This window comes from Vigna unguiculata, chromosome 10, assembly GCF_037176805.1.
Source record: "Vigna unguiculata cultivar grain cowpea cultivar isolate G323 ecotype 2 chromosome 10, ASM3717680v1, whole genome shotgun sequence".
Taxonomy (NCBI): Eukaryota; Viridiplantae; Streptophyta; class Magnoliopsida; order Fabales; family Fabaceae; genus Vigna; species Vigna unguiculata.
In genome coordinates, this window is record NC_140801.1 from 43712120 (window position 1) to 43736558 (window position 24439).

At 33.4% G+C, this 24439-nt stretch overlaps 1 protein-coding gene and 1 pseudogene across 1 annotated transcript; both read left to right on the plus strand.

Annotated features, from left to right (window-relative positions):
* Window positions 1-6788: 6788 nt before the first annotated feature.
* Window positions 6789-11483, plus strand: LOC114165529 (uncharacterized). The gene is made up of 3 exons (XM_028050131.2): window positions 6789-7908; window positions 7978-8100; window positions 11275-11483. The coding sequence occupies exons 1-3, from the start codon at window positions 6789-6791 to the stop codon at window positions 11481-11483; spliced, it is 1452 nt and encodes a 483-aa protein (XP_027905932.2).
* Window positions 11484-16731: 5248 nt separating this feature from the next.
* LOC146883276 (uncharacterized) lies at window positions 16732-20605 on the plus strand (annotated as a pseudogene).
* Window positions 20606-24439: the final 3834 nt, after the last annotated feature.

Consider the following 24439-nt stretch of genomic DNA (forward strand, 5'->3'; position numbering starts at 1 on the left):
CACTCTTACGTCCGTCTCTCGAGCTCTTTTTCTTTTTTTCTTCACTTCATTTAAGAGAGGTTTTTTCATACAATAGATAACTAGACATTTCTCCTTTATCCACCGTCATCTTCTTCCCAAGGTCAAAAAATATCCTTTTTTGATCTCACTTTCATCACCCTCCGTTAACGATCATTCTAGAATAACTGACACTAAGGGATCACACACCTCAATACCCAACACAAAGAAAAAGCACCTACAAAATTCTTCTTGGAGGAGAAAAACTACCAAAACATAGAGCTTTGAGAAGATAAGAGAGATACACTTACAAACATTGTTTTGATTTTAAAAAGAAAAAATCTTCAAACAGGTGTGAAAAAAATCAGGTTTTTCTTTCTCCTTTTATGGCTTTTTTGTAAATTGGGGTCCCTTTTTACTTTTATTTGTAAAAAAGGGTCCCTCAATTTTTATTTTTTTTTTGTGAAAGTGGGTTATGTCGTTAGGAGGGAGGACGACTTTGAGGGTGAAGTCGTCCTCCAAGGTAACGGTTTATTTATTTTTTTTAAAAAAAAAACAAAGTCGTCAGGTAGGGTAACGGTTTTTGTTTCGCGCGCTGTGAAGCTTTCGAGATGATGACTTCATTTTGTGTTTTTTTTTCACAATAAATATAATAAATAAAAATAGATATAAAAATAAACATTAATATATTTTTAAATTGATTAAAAATGAAAATACAATAATTTAGTTACTAGAAAATAATAAAAGAGTCATCTGTGTCCTCCAGTTCCACATGTTGGTCTTCTTCTCGGTCTGTTGGGACGTGTTTGAGGTTGTTGTTGTTGTGGTTCATCATCATCATCATCATCTTCATCTTGATGACTTTGGACAATTTGCGGAATTTGTGGTGATTGGGAAGGCATTGGCGGAGGACAAAATGGCATTGATGATGAAGATCCTGGATAATAGGCAGATGGTGGTGTCATGGTTGTGGTGCCAAACATATGTGATGGACCAGCACCATAACTTGACTGATGCGGGAAGAAACCATATGGAGAAGGGACGTGTTAGAATGAGGTGTTTGATGGGTTGCCCAATTGAGGATGTGACTGTCCAAACATTTGACCCTGACCCATAGGCGACTGTCCGAAAAAGGGTTGGGGATGATGTATGAAATCTGGAGAAGACCCAACATGGCCAGTGTAGGGTTGTGAAGCAGGCTGGAAAGGTTCTTGTGACATATCGTACTGTAAAATAAATAACATGATTATTGTTATGAATAAGTTTGTATGATAAATAGATGTACAACATTGTAGTATAAATAACCTCATCGTCGGAAGATTCTGTCGATGGAGATATATAGCGGATAATGTGGTTTATGTACCACTGCATATACGGTGTTTCATCACGCAAATGGCCGTTTCCGCTGAAAGGTGTACCTTGAACGATCCGATTTTCTCGATCATTCCAAATTGCAATCCACTGGTGATGATGTCCTACCCAATCTCTGTCGTTTCTCCCCCTCAAGTCATTCCTGTGAACTTGATCCAGGTTAACCGGCTCAAGCGAAATATTTTGTCTTAAACCAAACTGACGCATCACCCTATCCGCCTGATGGATTTCTACTGTGGCAAAGCAAATTATTGGGACTGTTGCTCTGGATACCGGAGGTATGTCAACCACAATCAATCGACTAACTTCTTGTCGAGTGTAAGGCCTCCACAAGAACTGAAACAAAATTATAGACATTAGTTTGAAATGTTAAAAAGAGCGCTTTGATTTACCTTAAGTATTACCTGTCTTGTACGTAATTGATCAAATCTCAACCGAAATTCAGTAACTGAAATTGAAGTTGGATTTATCCGATGCGTTACATTCATCCACCTAAAAAAAGTAGCAATTTCAAGTTAGTTAAATGACAAAAAAAAATTTTAAAAGTTAGCTTTTTACCTTCTACAGACAGGGAAACCATCCCCATCAGCCACCTCCTGATCACTTAAAGGTTGAAGTTGTGGGGCTATAGTAGTAATCCTCTCCCAAGCCCAACATTGTAACAAGATCATGCATCCACCAATATTTTCTTGGCGTAGGTGAATGCCATGATCTAGGCAACGATATATGCAAGCCAAAACTGCAGACCCCCAACTATAATTCCTGACTACATTTAAGTCAGCTAGCCTAAGTAGATACATGACATGTACCCAAGCTGCAGACGTGTCTAGCATTAAAATGCTTCCAATCAATGTGAGAATGTACGCTCTCGCATATTGAGCAATAACCTCATTGTTTGCATTCGGTGGAAGTTGTTGGAAAGTAGAGTTTAACCAAGAAACTCTAATTGAGTTCCCTCTTATCACCGTCGGTGGTGGGATGACACCTAGGTGTTCATGGAAGGTGGCGAATATGTCCTCAACCGTAGTGGGACCAGTTACCACATCTCCGTCTATCGGTAGGCCAAGCAGGACGGTTACATCTTCTAGTGTCACGGTGGTTTCTCCATGGGGGAAGTGAAATGTATGAGTTTCTGATCTCCATCTTTCTAATAAAGAACTGATGAGGAAGTGGTTGACATCCATGTCTGGGATGTACACGGCATGTCCGAATCCGGCTTGATGCATTAAATTTATGACACGGGGATCAAGTATGTCTTGATTGTTTAGTATCCAAACTCCAGCTCTTCTCGGTCTAAGAACTCGTTCTCGTCCTTCCCATAAGTCGTGAGTGATATGTTCGTGTTGAAGCCGAAGTAGTGACATATCCCGGGGTAGACATCCATTTTTTGCCATGCTAAATGTGTTTAGAAATTGAAAATAAAAATTAGATAATAATCTGAAAATTAATTGACAACAAAATATTAAAAGATAGTAGAACCTTGAAAGTAAAAGCTTAGAAATGTGTCGTGAAATGTTGAAAACTCTCCCAATGCGCACAACCTCCTCAAAGTGCTAATCCAAGCTGAATGCAGAAATTGATGAATATGTGCAACTTGAGAGTATTTGAACCAATACTCGAAACCTCTTCTCGTGACTTTCCACAATGCACTGCCATCAATTTAAAGGCTAGCCGTGGCTTGTGTGGTTGTGAAAGCATTCAATCAAAGCTGTAAAAGCTGCCACCATTTTGGACGAATGCATGCAAATTCGTAGCTGTGCATGGCTTAGGAAGTAGGAGAATCTCTGCCACTCCATTAATTGCACTGATTCCGTGGTGGTGGAGGAGCGCACAGTCAACACGTGGTGGTGGAGGAGCGCACAGTCAACACAGTCGTCTCGCAATAATTGCGTGCGCGTGATGGTGTCAGGCCCACTGAAGCGAAAGTTGTAACATCCCTAGAGAATATTACTTTAAAAATAAATATTAAAATAAATAATGTCATTGAATAATCATCTCGATAAAAATCCCAACGCGGGAAAATTTTATTTCGCTAAGTTAGCGCGCCAAAACTCATAACTAACTCATAATTCATTACAAGTTTCCAAAATTGGCATTTAAATAAAAATTACAATTTATCAAAATCCTAGCACTATTCCCATGCTAGCCCTCACTCCGCCATCTGAGCATCCTCAGCACCACCTGTATCAACATCTGCTCCCGTGTAACGAATTACACGATCATCGCCACACACAAACAGAAAGGGTGAGCTGAGAAAATAAAATAATAAGCACATAATCACAGGATATATCATTTACCCATCTTAATCATTATCTATAAATCTTGGCCAAGACCCTAACCCCAAGACTTAACAGTCTTCAAATCATACATTTTGTTAGCCTTGGACTCGGGAATCTGATGCTCACACGAACCTACCCGCTCGTGGTCCTGCTTCTACGAACCTCCCCGCTTGTAGTCCTGCTCTACGGACCTACCCGCCCGTAGTCCAACACATGTGATCCTCCAGCCCCCGTACCTCCCCGCACGTGGCATCTCTCAACGTGAGCACGGAACATACGAACCTCCCCGCTCGTATCCCCACGTGAGAGTAACTTGATATGAACCTCCCCGCTCATATCATCACATGTTACACCATCCATGAACCTACCCGCTCATGGCACAGCATCTCCCGATCCAAGCAAAGCATCAGTTTCAGTTAAAGACAGCACACCACAATACACAGAACAACAGCGTTTCCGCCTGGCCCAGCCCACACGCCGCCAGGCGAAATTGCTCCAGACCGCCTGGCGGTACTCACTCGCCGCCAGGCGCCAGCGCCTTTCAGACCCCACTGTTTTCTCGTCACCGCCTGGCGGAGCACACCGTGCCGCCAGGCGCCTCTCAATACAGACCCTCTCACGCGAAGGCCATCGCCTGGCGGCTATCAGTAGACCGCCAGGCGCCATACCAGAAGCATTCTGCAGCTGGTTTTGGCACTCAATTCAGTTGATTCTGCATTCAAAATGACTCTAAGGAACATTTCTTATTGGTTCTATCACAAACCTATTGACCCTTCAATCATCCCGCTATCATTATACTTTCCTATATCTCATTCTTGAGATGTTTCATCCCCAACCTTTGATTCACTAAGACCTCTCCTCTAGAGTACAATTCAATAATTTTTAAGAGAGTACCCCATCCTTTGCATTCAACTCAGTCCACACTATAGGCTGGTCCTATCATCACATTAGACATACAGACTTATCTTAGCTAATTGGTTAGTTTTATTGCCACATATCCAAGGTGCATCATTCGCTACCTAACTTGGGTATTTTCCCCTTGTCATCATTTGCTTACAACGGTTTATCCTTTACCACCAAAATTTCCAGTACCTCATGGCCTCTTTATATCTCAATTCCCTTTCCGCACATTGGCGTACCTATAATATCACGAATTCACATTTCCTCCACCCTTACCCTCCAATTATACTGGAATTTGCCCCATTACGAGTTCATCCTTCACCCTTCACTCCGCCACTGCCCCAGAGACCCCAACAGTCCCAAATCACTCATTGGCGCCTAGCGGCCATCATTACGCCGCCAGGCGGCACATCAGGCCCTGGAACAGCTCCCTAATTTCCATACTTGCACAGCCCATCAATTTCTCCAGAACTTGATCAAACATCCAATTTCCATTGAATATAACTCGTATATATAGCACCTCCCACATGAATCACTAGGATCATCATCGAATTATAGTATACCCGATGTAACAAATACTTCTAATCAACACATCAAAATTCAGAATGACCTTTTGATCTCAATCACAAACCCTCTCTGCCCATACCCCAATTAATTCGCAATACCCAAAACAGTCAAGATTACAATTACTATATACAATCGCAAAACATCGGAAAACAATGGAGAGTTCATGATTTCACAGAATTCACAACATCACAAAGACACAGTGATAATCGTTATGCATCGCCTGGCGATCCCGCACTCACCGCCAGGCAGTTCATACCAGAAATCCAGAAATGAGAACAAAATTAACGTGCCGCCTGGCGGCATATGCATGCCCGCCAGGCGGTTTCTGGGCAGAACCCAGAATTTCCAGAAAATAGCGTCAGACAGATAGGAAAATTCATACATTTACACATGGCAGCACAAAACTAATCGATCACAATTATAAACACACAAAGCAACTCCCCTAACCTGGATTCTTTGTCCAAATTCGAATAAGTGCGTCTATCCCTTCACCAAGACCCCTCTAGCTTTGCTTTCCACTTCCTCTTTTGCGTTTTTAGCCTCACCACCTCACGTTATCAGCCCCAATTCTCAGAACAACCTTCTGCTTATGAGTACCACGACCCTAATTGATGTTTTTCCCCTCTTTTAATCTTCTCTCCCACTATCACTCTCACTTAATTGTCTCTTTAGTAACATGCACGAATTTTAAATAAAAATGATGTAAAATAATCAAGTGCTTACTTAACCCTCTGTTTTCCAGCCCTTAGGTTGCCTCCCTCTTGGCTGCTAGGTTTCCAACCCTCCCACACTCATGCACCAGAAAATTTAGCAAAAAGAAAAGTAATTTAGTTCTCAACAAGGTTTGAACCCACATTCATGCAAATACCCAACCAAGGCCAAACCATTCAACCAATCCTCATTTCATGCTAAATCCTACAATTTTAAGAATTTATCATGGCAACACGCATCCAATGTAAAAACACACAAAAACACACAATTTAAATAACACCCAAGTGGCACACATAGGACTTGAACCCAAGTCCTCACACACAATAAAGTACTCTCAACCACTTGAGATAGTACTCTTCCATGTCATAGTTCTCCACATTTATTACATTGAATATTCTCATTACCCGTCCTAATTAAATAATTAATTAAATACTATTTAATTTTCCCGGATCTTACAAAAGTCGTCACCCACGCGGACGACATCTCATTAAAGTCATCAGCCACGCGGACGACATTTAATTGAAGTCGCTAGGTGGCCTACCGGTTTCCATTTAATGCTTCCAGCGCATTAAAGTCGTCAGCCACGCGGACGACATGCAAGGGTTTGTGTTTAATGAAGTGGGTGGTTCGTGGTGGTCCGTGCTGACATGTGTTTTATGAAGTTGGGGGTTTAATTAGTGAAGTCCCTTACATTTAAGAGAAAGACGTCGTAATTAAAAGCGACTTCAGGCATAGTAAATGTGCTTGTGGGTAGGAAGCAGCCATAGTAAATGTGCTCGTGGGTAAGAAACAGCCATAGTAAATGTGCTCGTGGGTAGGAAGCGGGTCTCTTAAAAAGTTATTATTTATAGGAAGCATGTTACTTAAAATTTATACTCATTTCAGTATCATTCAGTATCAGTATCATTCAGGAGAGACTCGTTCACTTTGTTTTGTTCGTACCTTATTCAAATTTATACACAAATGGCAGATCAGTTGAATCAATATCCAGATATTTTGTCTGATTTTAGTGAAGATGAGTTGGTTACCGACCAATATACAGCCCATACAACAGATCATAGTGGGTCATCAAGTCAGACCTCACGTCAAGCTTCAAATCCAGTAACTGAAAATTCACTATGTGTTGGCATGTCTTTTGACACAAAAGAGTCCACAATGTCATGTATCAAGCAATATCATATTGACAATGGTTATAGATTTGCTGTTGTTGAGAGCAAATCTGAAAAATTTATATGTCGATGTGTCGACTATAAAAAAGGCTGCCCGTGGCGTTTACGGGCTGCTTATAGCAAGCGAAGTTTGAATTGGAAAATTAGAAAGATTGACGAATCACACACTTGTTTGTCAACCATGCAACCTGCAGATCATGTCAACCTTGATTCCAACCAAATTGCTTCTATTGTGATGAACTCTGTAAAGGAAAATCCTTCCATACCTATCAAAAGTTTGGTAGCTGAAATTAAAAATCGTTTTGGGTATTCAGTTTCATATGACAAAGCCTGGAATGGTAAGCAAAAAGCGCTTGCTAAGGAGTTCGGAGATTGGGAAGAGTCTTACAATGAACTTCCCAGGTGGTATGAAGCTGTACAACAAAGCAATCCCGGCACAATAATTCAATGCACTGGATCTCCTGTACAAGTAAGTGGCCAACTTGACCCTTCTTGCTATATTATGGAACGCGTATTTTGGTCTTTTGGACCATGCATCCAAGGGTTTAACTATTGCAAGCCAGTTGTCCAAGTAGATGGGACATTTCTAACAGGAAGATATCAAGGGACATTGCTAACAGCACTAGCTCAAGATGGGTCACGTAACATATTCCCTTTGGCCTTCGCGATAGTGGAAGGAGAAACAAAGGAGGCCTTGATATGGTTTTTTCAATTGTTAAGGGAGCACGTTACACCACAATCAAACCTCTGCTTGATAACAGACAGGGGGAAAGGCATATTGGCAGGCCTACTATCTGAAGAAGTACAATGGGAAGCAGATGGACTGCAATCAGTATACTGCATACATCATATTGCTTCAAATTTCAACAAAAAATTCAAGAATCACGAATTAAAGAACCGATTAAAGAATATGGGTAATAATTTTTTTCTTTCATTCACCACATTCAATAATTAAACTAACTAATATAATTGTATTTTTACAGCTTACGAGGTGAAACAACCCATATTCGATGCTAAATTGGCAGCTTTGAGATCCTATTCACCAGAAGTGGCATCTTGGATTGACAGGATACCACTACAAAAATGGACTCAGGCTTACGATGGAGGTAGTAGATTCGGGCACATGACAACAAACCTGGCAGAATGTATGAATTCTGTTTTAAAAAGAGCTCGTTCATTACCAATTTGTGCTCTAATCAAGGCAACATTTGAAAGGACCGCAACATGGTTTGTTGAGAGAGGGGTTAAGGCAGACTCCATGTTACGAGCAGGACACCAATATACAGAGGAAATTAATGCTATCATTAGAAAAAATCAACAACAAGCGGGAATGTGTCAAGTTCGTCGATACTCAAGAGAAAATAATGAATTTCAAGTTCAAGAGATGTTTTCTCCACATGATCACTGCCTACCAATGTCTTTTACAGTTAGATTAAATGATTGGTGGTGTGATTGTGGTCATTTTCAAGCTCTACGACTGCCTTGTCATCACGTAATAGCTGTTTGCTCTTTCTCGCATATAGACCTAACCTCATACATCCATCCAGTTTATAGCCTCTACAACAATCAATAAAGCATATGAAATACAATTTCATCCGGTTAGGAATAAAGAATATTGGTCACTATACACCGGACCAAATTTCATTCCGGACCCAAACATGCGCCGTAGGGTAAGGGGAAGACCACCAATTAATAGAATCCATAATGAAATGGATGAACCAAATCCAAATAGACGAAGCAAATGTTCATATTGTAGAAATGAAGGACATCATAGAGGCAACTGTCCTTATCGTCAGTAATTTTATTATGTAATTTTTGTTGTGTTATTTTTATTATGCAATTTTTATTTTTTTACTTTTATTATGTAATTTTTATTCTCTTACTTTTATTATGTAATTTTTATTTTTTTACTTTTATTATGTAATTTTTATTCTCTTACTTTTATTATGTAATTTTTATTGTGTTACTTTTATTATGTTAATTGTGTATTTTTTAAAATTACTTTATTTTACCAATAACAAAATGAATTAATAACTACTCTTAATTGTCTAAAATAAGGTTAAAAAATAAAACTGAAAAATTTTAAAAAATAAAATAAAATGCAACATTTAAAAAAAAAGAAAACAAAAATCGGTCTTCTGCCTGACGACTTCAGTGCAGAAGCCAGTCTCCCCCCTAACGACTTCGATTTAAAAAAAAAAATATGAAACCGGTCTTTGGGAGGACGACTTCTCCTTGAATGTTGTCCTCCCCCCTGACGACATGACCCACAAAAAAAAATTCAAAGGACCCATATTTACAATTTATTGGTCAAAATGACCCAGATTTACAAAAAAGCCCCTTTTATATTTACTTGTGATATTTATTATGAGATCATAGCACTGAACATATTGATTGTTTTTTTTTCTCTCTTTTCCTTCCCTCACACTAAAGCTTGAACTCGTCATGGCATCGTATGTATATGTTCTAATTATCATTTCTTTTATGAAATTGTCTCTTGTAATGTGGTTTGGTTATGTCAAAAGAAATGGTTGGTTGTGTAATATACGAAATCTAGGATGAACTTTATTGCCATTATTATTAGATGAATGATGCATGTGTGTGGGCATAAAAAGGTGTCAAACAAACACAAACCTCATATGTATATATAAATCTCTGCATTTGGAAGCTTCTTTTGGTATGTTAGTTTATTAATTAAAATCTTTTATACTTTTTCCTAAATTTCTTTTATCGGAATGCGAGTTTTGATTTTAATGGTTAATATAATATGTTGCTTATATTGGATGTTTCAAAATAACGCACAAGATACACACTAAACATCAATATTGGAATAAAGAATTTTGAGATAGCTATTGAATAATAAATATGTCTAGGCATTAACTGAGAAAATTTTATTTTTGTTTGGTGATATTCTATATATAATATTTTAGAAAAATTATCAATTATTTATTTTGTATATATATATATATATATATATATAAACTAAAATTATAATATTAGTAGATGATAATATTGTAATGTTATTAAGTTAATATATAAATTAAAATTATATTTATTAAAAACAAAGTGAAGTATATCAGAACCGAAGAAAAAATAACCATTGATAAATAAAGAAGAAGAGAAGAAGCAGAGATAGCCGATTTTATAAAAAACTTGTAAAAGTAATGGTAGATTTTTAAAAATTTAATAAATTATTATATTTAAAGGGTAAACTTGGTATTTTGAAATGTGGACATAAAAAGGAGAATCCCCTTTATATATTGTTATATATATATATATATATATATATATATATATATATATATATATATATATATATATATATCGCATAAAATTAATTATCATTGAGCCTCAAATTTGCTTGATAATTAAAATTGCAAAACTCTCATTAAATTATCATGTCGAGTGAGGTGAATAAAAATAATATAAAGGAACTAATAATTGATTAAGCCGAACTAGTAATATATAAAATGAAATAAAGAAAAAAACGTTAGGTGAAAGAAAAAGACCCATGTTTGTTTATGTTTGCATTACTCTTTTTGAACCCATTTTCTAATATTTGCAGCTTTAAGCTTCGACCAGACTACTTTGTACACCCCTGTTTCTTATGCTTTGCACCTCCATTCTTTTACTTTGTGCACCCTTTGTTTTAGTATTTGCACTCCTCTGATAATCATCAAAAATTTAGGTTCTTCACACCCGTGTTATGGTATCATGCCTCTACTTTCATGTTACTTATCACACCCGTGTTATGGTATTCATGCCTCTACTTTCATGTTACTTATGATTCATTTCTTTTGTATAAAATCATTATCTCCTTTCATGTCAAAATTTTTAAAAATTGAAGATTATTAATTATCATGTTAAGTCTAGGACTTACTTGATGATTCTAATTTTCATTCGATTTGAATAAACTTTAATTATCATGTCGGGTCTCAAACTTGCTTGATAATCAGTTTTTCATATCTTTAATTATCATGTCGAGTCTCGGATTCGCTTGATAATCATTATTTTTCATAACTTCTAACACCTTTATCTCCTAGAGAGGTTTGTGAGGATCAAGTTAAGATGAGAGTGAGAAGAGAGTAAGAGAGAAAAGAAGGAAGAGAGAAAATTCCAGAGAAAGGCAAGAAAAAGGAAGGTAAAAAAAATAAAGAGTGATAAAAGTCTTTTCTTAAGAGAAAAAGAGATAAACAGAGCGTTGATTAAGAAATAACCCTTGTATTTGCTTATGACTAACGATATTTGTCTCTCTTCTGTGCAAGCTTATTTGTCTTTAGGTATGGCTCAACTTCTCAAGAAGTATGATGATGTCTTTCCTAAAGACATCCCTCATGGTTTACCTCCTAAGAGGGGTACTGAGTATAATATAGATCTCATTCATGGTGCATCCCTTCCTAATAGGCCAACCTATAGGATTAAACTAGAAGAAACTAAAGAGACACAGAAGCAAGTGGAGCAACTTATGAAAAAAGTATCGGTTCGGTAAAGTTTGAGTCCCTGTGCTATTCTAGTAATTCTGGTACCTATGAAAGATGGATTGGGGAGGATATGAAATGATTGTAGAACCATCGAATATATCATTATAAGGTGCATATTTTATCTGGGAGGACCTTTCAGAATTCGGGTCGAATTCTCTCCAAACAGGGGAGAATGATAAAGAATCTTCAAGTGAGACAAATTTGAGGACAAATTATCTTTAAGAAGAAGGGTATGATAGAAGATTATCTCCTAAACTTCAAGTGGTACGAATTTGAAGACAAATTCTCTTTAAGAAGGAGGGAGTGATAGGGGACTATCCCAAGATTTCATACAAGAAGAACTTGAAAATGAACCTTTGGGTTTTCTTTTAGAAATTAGTTATGTTCTATGTTTTTGGGCTTTGGGCTTTCTTTTATAAATTAGTTTTATGTTTTTATGTTTTGGGCTTGGGCCTTCTTGTATGGTTCTCATGTTTTCTTAAACTTATGTGCCTATATATAGAGGTACCAAAAGTAATGTAGACACTTTTAGTCATATATTGAATTTGATTACATTAAAGAGATGATTTTCTTTGTTCTTGGCTTAGGCCTCCAATTCTTATCAAAGATTAACATCTTTGTGGCTAATCATCACTTGACTTATCAATCTGCTAGATTGTGGCGTCCTCCATCTCTGTGTTATTCTGCATTCTTCTCTGATTTATTTGTGTCGTGCCTCTTGAGGATTCAAATTCAAAAACGATCATACTCTTTCCTGGATAGGATTGTATCAGAGCTGGAGAGGGGCTAGTATGGGAATTATATAGAAAATATTTTATGTAATTTGAATATTATGACATTTATATTTTGGAACTGGCAATGTTGTCGTTTTAAATTTTGAACTTTGGCGCAAACAATAAAAGCTTAAATTTCTCGTGTTTTGGGAAAAATGTTTAATAAATTGTTGATTTATTTCTATGTATTATTTTGTTTTATTTAAATTTGTAATATCCGACCAGGATGTTACATTTTCTTTTTCCTCCATTGGCACACTTATGTTTTTCCTTCAACTCTACCAAAGCTCCTTTTTGTTCCTCCACCTTTACCGGAATCCCCACTCACCACCTTCTTCTTCCTTCGGTATCATCTTCCTCCAACCTCCACCTTCTTTCCAAAAAGGACATTCTAAATTGTGCGATTGAGAATAATTTTTTGTTTTGAATTCCAGATACACAATTTATATTTTAAATTGTACATTTTGGAATACAAAATTATATAATTTGTATTTCGAATTAAACAATCTGAGATACAATCAATAACGTATGAAATATATATTTTGTATTTTTGATTGTTCATTATGAAACATCTTTGAGAACTTGCATTCTGAAACTAAAAATGAAAATTCTAAACTAGAAAGTAAATGTGAAATTTTTGGTATATGAAAATGCAAGATGAAATTATGGAAGTGCATGAATAAGCATCCCAAAGTTATGTTTTATGGGCCAAGGTGGATGTTTGTTAGATTGGTCCCAAAAACAAATGTTTAAAATGCATCTACTCTTCTAAACTTTTCATATCGTTTGACCAAAAACTTATGTCGTCAAATAGTCCACACTATGAAAAACGTATGTCTTGAATCACGGAATTTTGTTGAAGAGAATCACAACGTTGTTTACAAAATATATATATATATATATATATATATATATATATATATATATATATATATATATATATATATATATATATATATATATATATATATATATATTATTGTCAATGTGATATACATGAGAGATTAATCAACATGGAACTTTCTCTGAAGTAGAACCTGTTTTATTTTAAGGATACACCAAAGAAGGTACAACAATTAAATTAGACTAATGATGCAAAGGTGATCCAAGCCACGAAATAAAGATTAACTACGACACAAAAAAAAAAATTACAATTTTCTAGGATTTGAATCAGTTTGTTTGAATTTAAGTGAACTTGAAATTTGAATTTGATTTATTTAATTAAAGTATCCAAATATGTTGATAATTAACTTTGTTGAAATATTTTTCAATCTTTAGTTATTGCCATTTATTTGATTTTGTAATTGATGTAACCATATGTTAATAATTTATTGGGTTAAAATATTTTTTTATCTTGAGTGATTTTCACTTTACAATATTTTTATGAATAAGAACCAAATATTTTTATTTTCTAATCTATTAAATAAAATTTTAATATCTAAAATGTAATAATAAAAATATCAATAAAATTAGAGAAAAAAAGTAAAAAATAATAATAATGTCAATTATCAATTTATATAAATTCATAATATGAAAATGGATGAGTATATATTTATAATTGAAGAGGCCATAAAATATAAAAGTTAGAGGATTCGGTAAGAATAATTTTCTTAAAAAAAAATTATTCTGTTATTTTTTAAGTTCTGCATTTACTGCTATAATCCATTTAGAGTAAGATTTGTAAGCAAAGTTTATTTATAATTAGGCTTAAATATACATTTGGTCCCTATTTTTGTTGATTTTATTCAATTTGGTCCCTATTTTCGTTTTATGTTCAATTAGGTCCTCATTTTCGTCAAATTGTGGTCAATTTAGTCCTTTTTACTAACGGTGTTTAAATAGTTAACGTTTTTGAACAGTACATGCCACGTGTCAACTCCTGGTTTTTTTAATTTTTTTTAAATTTTTTTTAAATTTTTTTTACTTTTAAATTTTTTTTAATTCCAAAAAAAGTGTCCACGTGTCAAGTCACAATTGTGCCACGTGTCAATGCTAGTGCGACGTGTCAGTTTCTGGTAGTATTATTTTTTTTGTTTAATTTAGTTCCTATATTTGTTATTTTTTTTCAATTCAGTCCCTATATTCGTTATTTTTGTTTAATTTAGTCCCAAATTTTGTTAAAATAGAACCATTTAATTTTTAAAATTGACATTATTATTACTTATTTTTAAAATTTAATTATAAATTATAATATTTAATTATTAATTGAATGTAGTTCTTAGATTCAATTGTTAAATAAAATATAATTATTTAAATATTATTAAAATTTTAAAAATATATATTAAAATTTGTTAGATTTACATTTAAATTTAAAATATTTAATATTTTTATTGCATTTTAGATATTAAAATCTAAAATATTTTATATGTAAATGTTAATTTTACAAATATTAGTTTATTTTTCTAAAATATTTTGAATATTTAAAATATTTTTATATATCAATTTTAAAAATATTTTAGAATATAAATATTAGAAAAAAAATTAATAATTATATTCTTATAATATTTTAAATAATTATATACTATTTAGAAATTAAATATAAGAGTTTATTCAATTTATAATTAAATTTAATAATTTATAATTGAATTTAAAAAATAATAATTTTAAAGGCCAATTTTGGAAAAGATATTAATATAATTTGTATAAAAGATATTAAATTTAGTGTCAATTTGAAAAGGACAAAATTGATTTATTTTAATAAAAATTGGGACTAAATTGAACAAAAATAACGAATATAGAGACTAAATTGAACAAAAAAAATAATACTACCACAAACTGACATGTGACACTTGCATTGACACGTGGCACAATTGTGACTTGACACGTGGACCATTTTTTTTGAAATTAAAAAAATTAAAAAAATTAAAAAAAATTGAAAAAAAATTTAAAAAAAATTAAAAAAAATTAAAAAAAACAAAAAAAATCAGGAGCTGACACGTGGCATGTACTGTTCAAAAACGTTAACTATTTAAACACCGTTAGTGAAAAGGACCAAATTGACCACAATTTGACGAAAATGAGGACCTAATTGAACATAAAACGAAAATAGGGACCAAATTGAATAAAATCGACAAAAATAGGGACCAAATGTATATTTAAGCCTTATAATTATTATTACCGTTTATTGTTCTTAATTGGAGAAATCTTATTGGAACATGCAAAATATTACGATTATTTTATTGATTAGATTATTCTAGAGGGATTTGTTGAAGTCTCATCCAAACGATAATGCTTGGTATCATAACCTCTTGAGAGTCCAACTTTGCATATCTTAACCATGCTTTTCATGTGTACTTTTTGTTTTTATTCTAATTATTTTAGTAAAAATTTTGCATTCAGATGGGAAAAACAACCACACAACCAAAAATACAGATAATGCACTATATAGGTAAATATTGAATTTGATTCTAAAATTTGTTAATTTTTTAGTTGTATTACCTAAATTATGTAATATAATTTTAATTTAAATTATAAACAGTTATAATGAATTTTAAAATTCATTATAACTATTTACAATATAAATTTATTAAAAAGATTTGAATATTCAAAATAAATTTTACATTTATCTAATCGTCTTATCATTTGATTTTTTCGGTCAATATTATTACTTTTATATTTCCATCTCTAACTTAATATTCCACTTAGTTTCTTAACTCATTGATCAACTTACTCCATCTCCTAGAAGCATGTTCATTGATGAGTTACAGAAGAAAAACGAAAGTAAAAGTCATATCATATTATTTAAAAAAAAATCAAATAATAAAATAATTATTTAGAAATGAAAAATATTTCAAGCATTCAATAAATAACAACATTTATTATAATTTAATTAGAAATATCAAATTTATGAGATACTTAAAATTAAAAATTAATTTGACAGATATTTAAATCAATAGTTTAATGAATTACCATATCATTTACCATAAAATGAACTTCGAAATAAATGATTCACTGTATTAATATTTTAAAAAATTAGAAATTAAATATTTGATTAAATGAAAATCACGTGTTAGTACATTTGAGGTTTTCTATTTCATGCATAAATAAGTTGACCTTTGAAATTAATAGTTTACTTGCTATTCAGTTTGTTATTCGGTTTGATGCAAAAGTAAAAAATGAACAAAATTTAGGAGCAACGTGCATTGTATGTTAATCAAAATCCACAGTAAAAGATGTGAAGCAGAGAGTCCACTCCACATTGGTGAATAGAGATGTGAAAAGGACAACGTTTTGATGAAGATATGGAATGAACACTGTTCTCTCATAGAGATTCCACATGCAATGCACACACACACATTTTCTGTATCTTTCCACAGATAGGGACCCTCTTCACCAATCCTATCATAATTATTGTGGAAAAACCGCGTCTTTGGACTTTGAAAAAGGCTAAGAAGAATTTTGAAAGGATGTTTGGAATGGGCACTGATATATATATGCATTCCAACCAAATGCCGATAACATTATAAGAAATCGATATTTGAATATGAATGAATCAATTATGGGAAAGTGTGTTTGCAGTTTGGTGCTTATGGCCTTCTGTATGATGCCTGAGCTAGCATCTCCCACCATCCCTCCTTCTTCCATCAATCAGGAACGACAGGCTTTGCTCAACAGTGGTTGGTGGAATGATTACCGTAATATCTCAGACCATTGTGATTGGAAGGGTATCTCTTGCAATGAAGCTGGAAGTGTTACTGCTATTGACAGTTGGTACAAGAATTGCTTTGGATAGATAAGTTGAACTTCATTGCCTTCCCCAATTTAGTCACTCTGTATCTAACTGGAATGGGTCTGAAAGGAAGCATCCCCAAAGAAATAGGTTCACTTACAAACCTTACCACTCTTGACCTGTCCAACAATCGTCTCCAAGGCAAGTTATTGCAATTCTATTGATTGCATTATCCCTTACAAATTCTGTCACTGGAGAATCTAATTATCTCTTTCTTCCTATCATCTAACTGCAGGTTCAATACCACCCCAACTTGGAAACTTGACACAATTGCAAGTTTTATCTCTCTATAATAATTCTCTAGTGGGTTCAATCCCATCTACATTGGGTCAATTGATCAATTTGCAATATCTTTATCTTGAATCAAACAAACTTGAAGGTAGGATTCCGACAGAATTAGGGAATTTGACAAAATTACAAATATTACATCTCTCGGGTAATTCACTCACAGGTTCAATTCCTCCTGCCTTTGGTCAACTAAAGAACTTGACGGATTTCTTCCTTCAATCTAACCAAATAACTGGTCCTATACCAGTAGAGTTTGGAAATTTAAATAGTTTACAAAGATTATATCTCTCATATAATTCCCTCAACGGTTCAATCCCTCATAGTTTAGGTCGGTTGGAGAATTTGGTACACCTCTACCTTGATTCTAATCAAATAGAAGGTCACATTCCAGAGGAATTAGGAAATTTGTCCAAATTGGAAGTTTTGCAACTTTCTCATAACAAGATTTCAGGAATATTACCTCCAAAACTTTTGCAAATGGACAAAATGTCCTCTCTACATCTCTCGTCAAATAAGTTATGTGGTCGGATCCCTTTAGAAACCATGAGATGTCCCTGTGCTACAATAGTTGATTTGAGCCATAACTTATTTAATGGAAGCATAACCTCTCAATTTGGTTGTGTAAATGACCTTAATCTTAGTCATAATTTTCTCGTTGGTGAGATTCCATTATGGAGCTTTGAACCTAGTCGATTAGATCTCAGTTATAATAATCTCTCAGGTAAAGTACATAAGGAACTTGCTAGTCTATCATACATAAACCTCTCATACAATTCCTTTGATTTCTCACAAAACCTTGACTCAATATCAGAGGTACCAAACTACTGTTTTTTTCATGAAGATTCATTAATTAATGATAACCGCATGCCCAATTTCACGTACTGCCACTTGCTCAACCAAACAAATCCTCAAACTAGGAAAAGTAAGCCTGTGATCATGTTAATTGTTCTTCCTATCATTTTCTTCATTCTTTTATTACTCCTTTCAATATTATATTTCTCAAGATGTAAGCCTAAGAAAAAGTGTGAAGAAATAGAAACAAAGAATGGAGACTTGTTTTCTATATGGAACTATGATGGTAAAATTGCATTTGAGGATATCATTGAAGCAACCCAAGACTTTGACCTCAAGTACTGTATTGGGACAGGTGGATATGGCAGTGTCTATAGAGCACAATTTCCTAGTGGTAATGTTGTGGCATTAAAAAAACTCCACCGAATGGAATCTCAAAATCCATCTTTCGACAGAAGTTTTCGCAATGAGGTGAAGATGTTAACAGAAATTCGTCATAAAAATATCGTAAAGCTTCATGGCTTTTGCCTCCACAACCGGTGCATGTTTCTGGTATATCAATACATGGAAAGAGGTAGTCTATTTTATATTTTGAATAATGAGGTGGAAGCTAAGGAGCTGAATTGGAGTAAGAGGGTAAATGTGATTAAAGGGATGGCACAAGCTTTATCCTACATGCATCATGATTGTACCACACCAATTGTTCATCGAGATGTAACAAGTAGTAATGTTCTATTAAACTCACAATTAGAGGCTTGTGTCTCAGACTTTGGCACGGTTAGACTCCTTGATCCTGATTCTTCAAATCAAACCTTGGTAGTTGGGACTTATGGCTACATTGCCCCAGGTGAAAGTATTTTTCTATTACAAAAACCGCAATATTTTCTATAAATGGCATAATAATATATTTTGATAACTTGAGTTAACTTTGTTTATTTCTTTGTCAACAACAGAGCTTGCTTATATATTAAGAGTGACAGAAAAATGTGATGTTTATAGTTTTGGGGTAGTGACTATGGAAACATTAATGGGGAAACATCCTAGAGAGCTAATATCAACTTCATCAAATCCAACTACTTAAAATATGTTGGTGAAAGATCTCTTGGATTCGCGTCTTCCTCTTCCTATTCAGAAGGATGCTCAAGATATAAGTCTTGTGATAAATGTAGCATTATCATGTTTGTGCTCTAAACCAAACTTGAGGCCATCAATGCAACAAGTGTTGGGTATTGGGCTCCCTTCCTATGTGGAGAAAAGGCCCAAAATTTGAGAAGCCCATGTCTTACTTAAACCTAGTGGAGAGGAGGCTATAAAATAAAGAGAGAGGCAGAACAATAGAGTTAGAACACACTGAAAGCCCTAACACATAGAGGGAGAGGTAGAGGGAAAATTCTGTTCACGTTTTTCACAGAGCTGTCACAGTAAATTCGGCGCTGCGGATTCGTTCACCGTTGGATCGGGCTGAAATTTTTACAGCAGGTTCGGAACTCATTGCTCTTCATTCTGACCGGTCGGATCTTTGATACGAGGTCTGAGTTGGGAGATATTAATTTCGCACTGCAGTAGTGATTTGTAGAAGTTTTCCCCTCTTGTTCTTCTCTATTTGAAAGCTTTGTTGCTTTGTTATTTGGTTGGGTGTTGGCACTAATTTGTACTATTGATTGAGACTCTTTTGTACTCCTGTTGATCATAGTGGAGCTATTTCTTTGGTCTGGACGACTCGTGGTTTTTACCCTTGATTTGAGGGGTTTTCCACGTTAAAAATCTTGGTGCCTTTATTTGTGCTTTTGGTGATTTATTATTGCTGCTCTTTGATTATTGTTCCTCATAGATTCTTGCAAGTTAGGGGAAATTATATCCGCTGCATTCTCTGGTATATTGTTTGTTGTTGTTTTCCCATCAACAAGTGACTAAGAAGCTCTCTAGTTTCAAATTCCCATTAAATTTGCCTTTCCATGAAATTTTCATCCATCAAGTGATGAGTCAAGACATATTTCATCTTTCATCCAATTTTCAAGAATGAAGTCTAGTGAGCCAAAGTTAAGGGAAGTATCAATGTTTTGCATATTTAGACAAGTAAGAGTTTATTCTTCATTAAATGCAAACAATTTAGGTCATTTTGTTTTTCTAGTTTACATGAACAACTTCTTTGTCATTTTGGTTTACCTTTATTCATTTATAGTGTGACTAGTCATGTGATCATTTACCTTTCTCTTAATAAGATTTCAGGTTTAATACATCCAATACTATTACAATGGCCACAATATCCTCTTCTAAAAGCTCCATGACTTTTTCCTCCAGAATTGGTGCATGTGCTTTTGGTCTATCAATACATGGAAAGAGATAGTTTATTTTATATTTTAATCCATCAATTGATGAGTTTGTACATAGATTACCTTTGATCCAAGTTTCTAGAATGAACTCTAGTGAGTAGAAGTTAACGAATGTGATAACACTTTGCATATCAAGAACGAGTAAGAAATTTTCCTTGCTTGAATGCAACAAATGCATTTTTGTATTTTTGAGTTTACAAACCAACAACCCTTAATATCTTTGAATTTTATTTTTATTAAAACTATTTAGGTTAAAATACCTTTTTGGTCCTAATTTTCGTCATGTTTTTTCAAATAAGTCCTAATTTTTGTTTTGTGTTCAAATAAGTCCTCATTTTCGTCAATTTTGTTCAATTGGGTCCTTTTTTGCTAATACCGTTTAAATCATTAACGGCCATGAACAGTGACTGTCACGTGTCACTTTGTGGTTTTTTGAATTTATTTTATTTTATTTTTTAAAATTTTTTTAAGTTTTTTTTTAAATTTTTTTAAGTTTTTTTTTAATTTTTTTTTAAAAATGTGCACGTGTCAACCGAGTAGCGTGCCACGTATCACTTCATGGTTTTTCTGAATTTTTTTTGAATTTTTTTTTATTTTAAAAAAAAAATTAAATGTCCACGTGTCAACCTAGTAGTGTGCCACGTGTCAAAGTCAATGTTCTATATTCAATTTGGTCCCTATATTTGTTATTTTTGTTCAATTTAGTCCAAATTTTTGTTAACATTAACCAATTTGGTCCCTATCAAAGATGTCATCAAATTTAATTTTTATATAAAAGTTATAATGATGTGAATTTTAATATATTATATAAAAATATTTAATAAAAAATGTGAATTTTAATATAAAAATTAAATTTAGTTTCAATTTGGAGGGGGACCAAATTGGTTAATTTTAACAAAAATTGGGACTCAATTGAACAAAAATAACAAATATAGGGATCAAATTGAATATAGAACATTGACTTTGACATATTGCACACTATTGGATTGACACGTGTACATTTAAAAAAAATTAAAAAAAAAAACTTAAAAAAAATTCAAAAAAAAAATTCAAAAAAATCACGAAGTGACTCGTGGCAGTCACTGTTCATGGTCGTTAATAATTTAGCAAAAAAAGACCTAATTGAACAAAATTGACGAAAATTAGGACCTATTTGAACACACAACCAAAATTAGGATTTATTTGAAAAAACTTAACGAAAATTGGGACCAAAACAGTATTTTAATCAAACTATTTACTACCAGTAATATGTAGCTTGATAATTTGATAAAGGAAACATAATATTATCAAATATTCAATACTAGAAATATGGTAGTCTCTTCGATATCAAATACTTTAAAATAAATTATAATTGTTTATATTTTAGATTATAATAACAAATAAAATTTCATTAGAACCAACACATTTATTAAATTTGCAAACATTAATGAAACCTAGTTGATAAAATTTAAAAATATTTTTTTAAAAATATAAAAGGAAAACAAATATTCAAATTAAAATATATTTTAAATGTTTGTTTACTTCAATCTTTTAAATTCTAATAAATCTCTTTTTTATACACTAATCAAAGTTATAATACATTACTTGATCAAAATGATACAAAGAACAAATAATAATCATAATAATAAAATTTTTGTGAATATGTAATCAATTATGTTAAGCTCATATAATCAATTAACTTCAAAAGCCAAAACTAGTTTTTACTTGGCTAACAAATAATCGATTATTTGAAGCCATTATGTTGATCAAAATATATGTTCTCTTGCTATCCCATTTAATCAATTATCGTAAAATTTAGTCAATTATTATAATAAAATAATATTTTCACATGTTCCATACATAATTGATTATTCTAAATAATAATTGATTATGCTAAGAAAGTTTTAAAATTAAACTTTCACAATTAATCAAATATACTTTAAAATAAATAATTATATTGTTTCAAAATGATTTATGGGTTACTTAAAAAAATATAATAATTTATTAATACTAATAATAATTTACTATTTCAGTCCGTAACTCTAAATCTCTTCAAAAAAATAAACTCCTCAAGTACGCCCAAGTAATACACTTTCAATAGTTTTCGAAAACGAAATTTGCAACCCACTGAAGAGAGTTTCTAGGAGTATTATTCACTACAAAGTATTGAAAAGGATTTCCTCGATATCAATCAAAGAGTTTGATCATGCTATATAAATGTTTTGTTCTCTATTTCTTTATTAGTAAAATATTTGTTACTTTCGCTTATATCTTTTCATTTTTTTACTTCATTGAATTGTTATATGTCGGTACATGATGTACTTGTAAGAAAATGAGTGGTTTCATTACTTGTATCGAAAGAAGGGTTCTGTAATTCTTATTTCAGTCACATACATAACTACTCTTCTAATCTTCATTAGATATACATAAAAAGTTCAAAGATTACATTGTTTTATTGCTCATCTCATAATACTATAATTTTGATGTCGGAACCTCGATATTATTGCGATGGTTATATCACTAGTGCAAATTTTAAATATGAAATTGCCTTATATGCTTCGTTTATAGCGAAACCAAAGCACATAAGGAGGCGATGAAATTTTTGAAATATTTTTAAACTTATATATCTTGGTTGCACAAATATCCGAAGTAGTAAAGAGTTTTCTGCCTCGGTTGCTTGAGATCCGAAGCTTATAATCCTTTCTGCTTTAGTTTCCGAGACCTGAAGCCAAAAAGTTGCGTAGTATTTCAAATTTGCCCATGTTAGCTTCACTATTAGCCTCAATTATTAATTAACCCGAGGCATAAGCTCTTTTTGGCACCGGTTATTAATAGAACTGAGGCCATATAGCTTATATAGGGCTCAAATTGGCGAATTACAGATTCAGGCTCGCGTTTCTGTTCTCTTCTCCAAATCTCTCTACTACACTTCTGTCACTCCCAACTCCTCATTGCGTCGTCATTCTGTTGTCGTCGCTGCCACTGTTTGGTGCCCTCCACCGTCGTAGCTCCCTCCTGCCACTATAGCCACCATCGCGTTGCCCATTATAGCTACTAGTGAGTTTGAAAAATGTGTTTTTGTGTTATGGATTTCATTTTCGTTGCCATTGATTTTGTCCATTGTCACGTCTCCATTGTTTTGCTTTTTTTTCTTGTGTGAAGTGTTGATGGTGTTTTACATTTTTGTGGTTGAGTTCTGATGGAGGTTGTTGCGATGGTTTGTTTTGGGTTTTCTACAATGCAGGTGCGTGAGCAAAGTGGTTGCGTGGGTCATGTTTTGGTGGAAGTTGCGTCGTCATTGGATTATGCAAGTTGTGTCGTGACTGGAGTGTTTACTTTCAAGCAGATCTGGTAGTGGTGGATTGTTCTTCTTCTCCGGTGAGGCTGTGGCACGTGCATGGGGAAGTTGCGACGTTGATTACTGTAGGGACATATGGCTTCGATTGTGTGTAGAACTGAGGCAGAATGGGGAGTTTCTGCCTCGATTGGGACCCGAGGCCAAAAGCAGTAACTTTTTTGCCTCGTCCTAATATTCCTCGGTTCTAAAACCAGGGCAGAATTGCAAAAATAACCGAGGTCAAAAGCCTTTACCGCACTGGTGTATGATACTCAATTATTCTAATATTTATGTAATTATAATTTCTTCTGTTAAGAGTTGATATTGATAAAAGAAAATATGTTTTCCTGATATTGAATTATTGATAATGTATTGTTGTTGATCAATGAAACAAGTGGTTGATAAACTCTCCAGTTTCAAAGTGGCATTAACTTTGCCTTTTTGTGAAGTTTTGATTCATTAATTAACTAGTCGAGATATATGTTATCTTTCACGTCAATGTTATATATGTATATATAGAACCATAATCTTTCAACATGAATATCTTTAATGTAAAATATATAAACCCATCAATATGAATATCTTCAATGGCGGAGCTTCCTTGGGATAGGGGTGCCCCCCTCCTAAAACACACACACACATTTTCTAATTTTTTTGTATTATATATATATATATATATATATATATATATTATTTATTTTTTAATTTTCAAATGATATGCAACATATATTGG

What these genes read in the sequence shown, in the direction of transcription:
- LOC114165529 (XM_028050131.2), top strand. Translation starts at nt 6,789, where the DNA reads ATGGCAGATCAGTTGAATCAATATCCAGATATTTTGTCTGATTTTAGT. An exon ending in GAACCGATTAAAGAATATGG is followed by an intron (nt 7,909 to 7,977) that starts GTAATAATTTTT and finishes GTATTTTTACAG; the next exon opens with CTTACGAGGTGAAACAACCC. An exon ending in GACTCAGGCTTACGATGGAG is followed by an intron (nt 8,101 to 11,274) that starts GTAGTAGATTCG and finishes ATTTGTCTTTAG; the next exon opens with GTATGGCTCAACTTCTCAAG.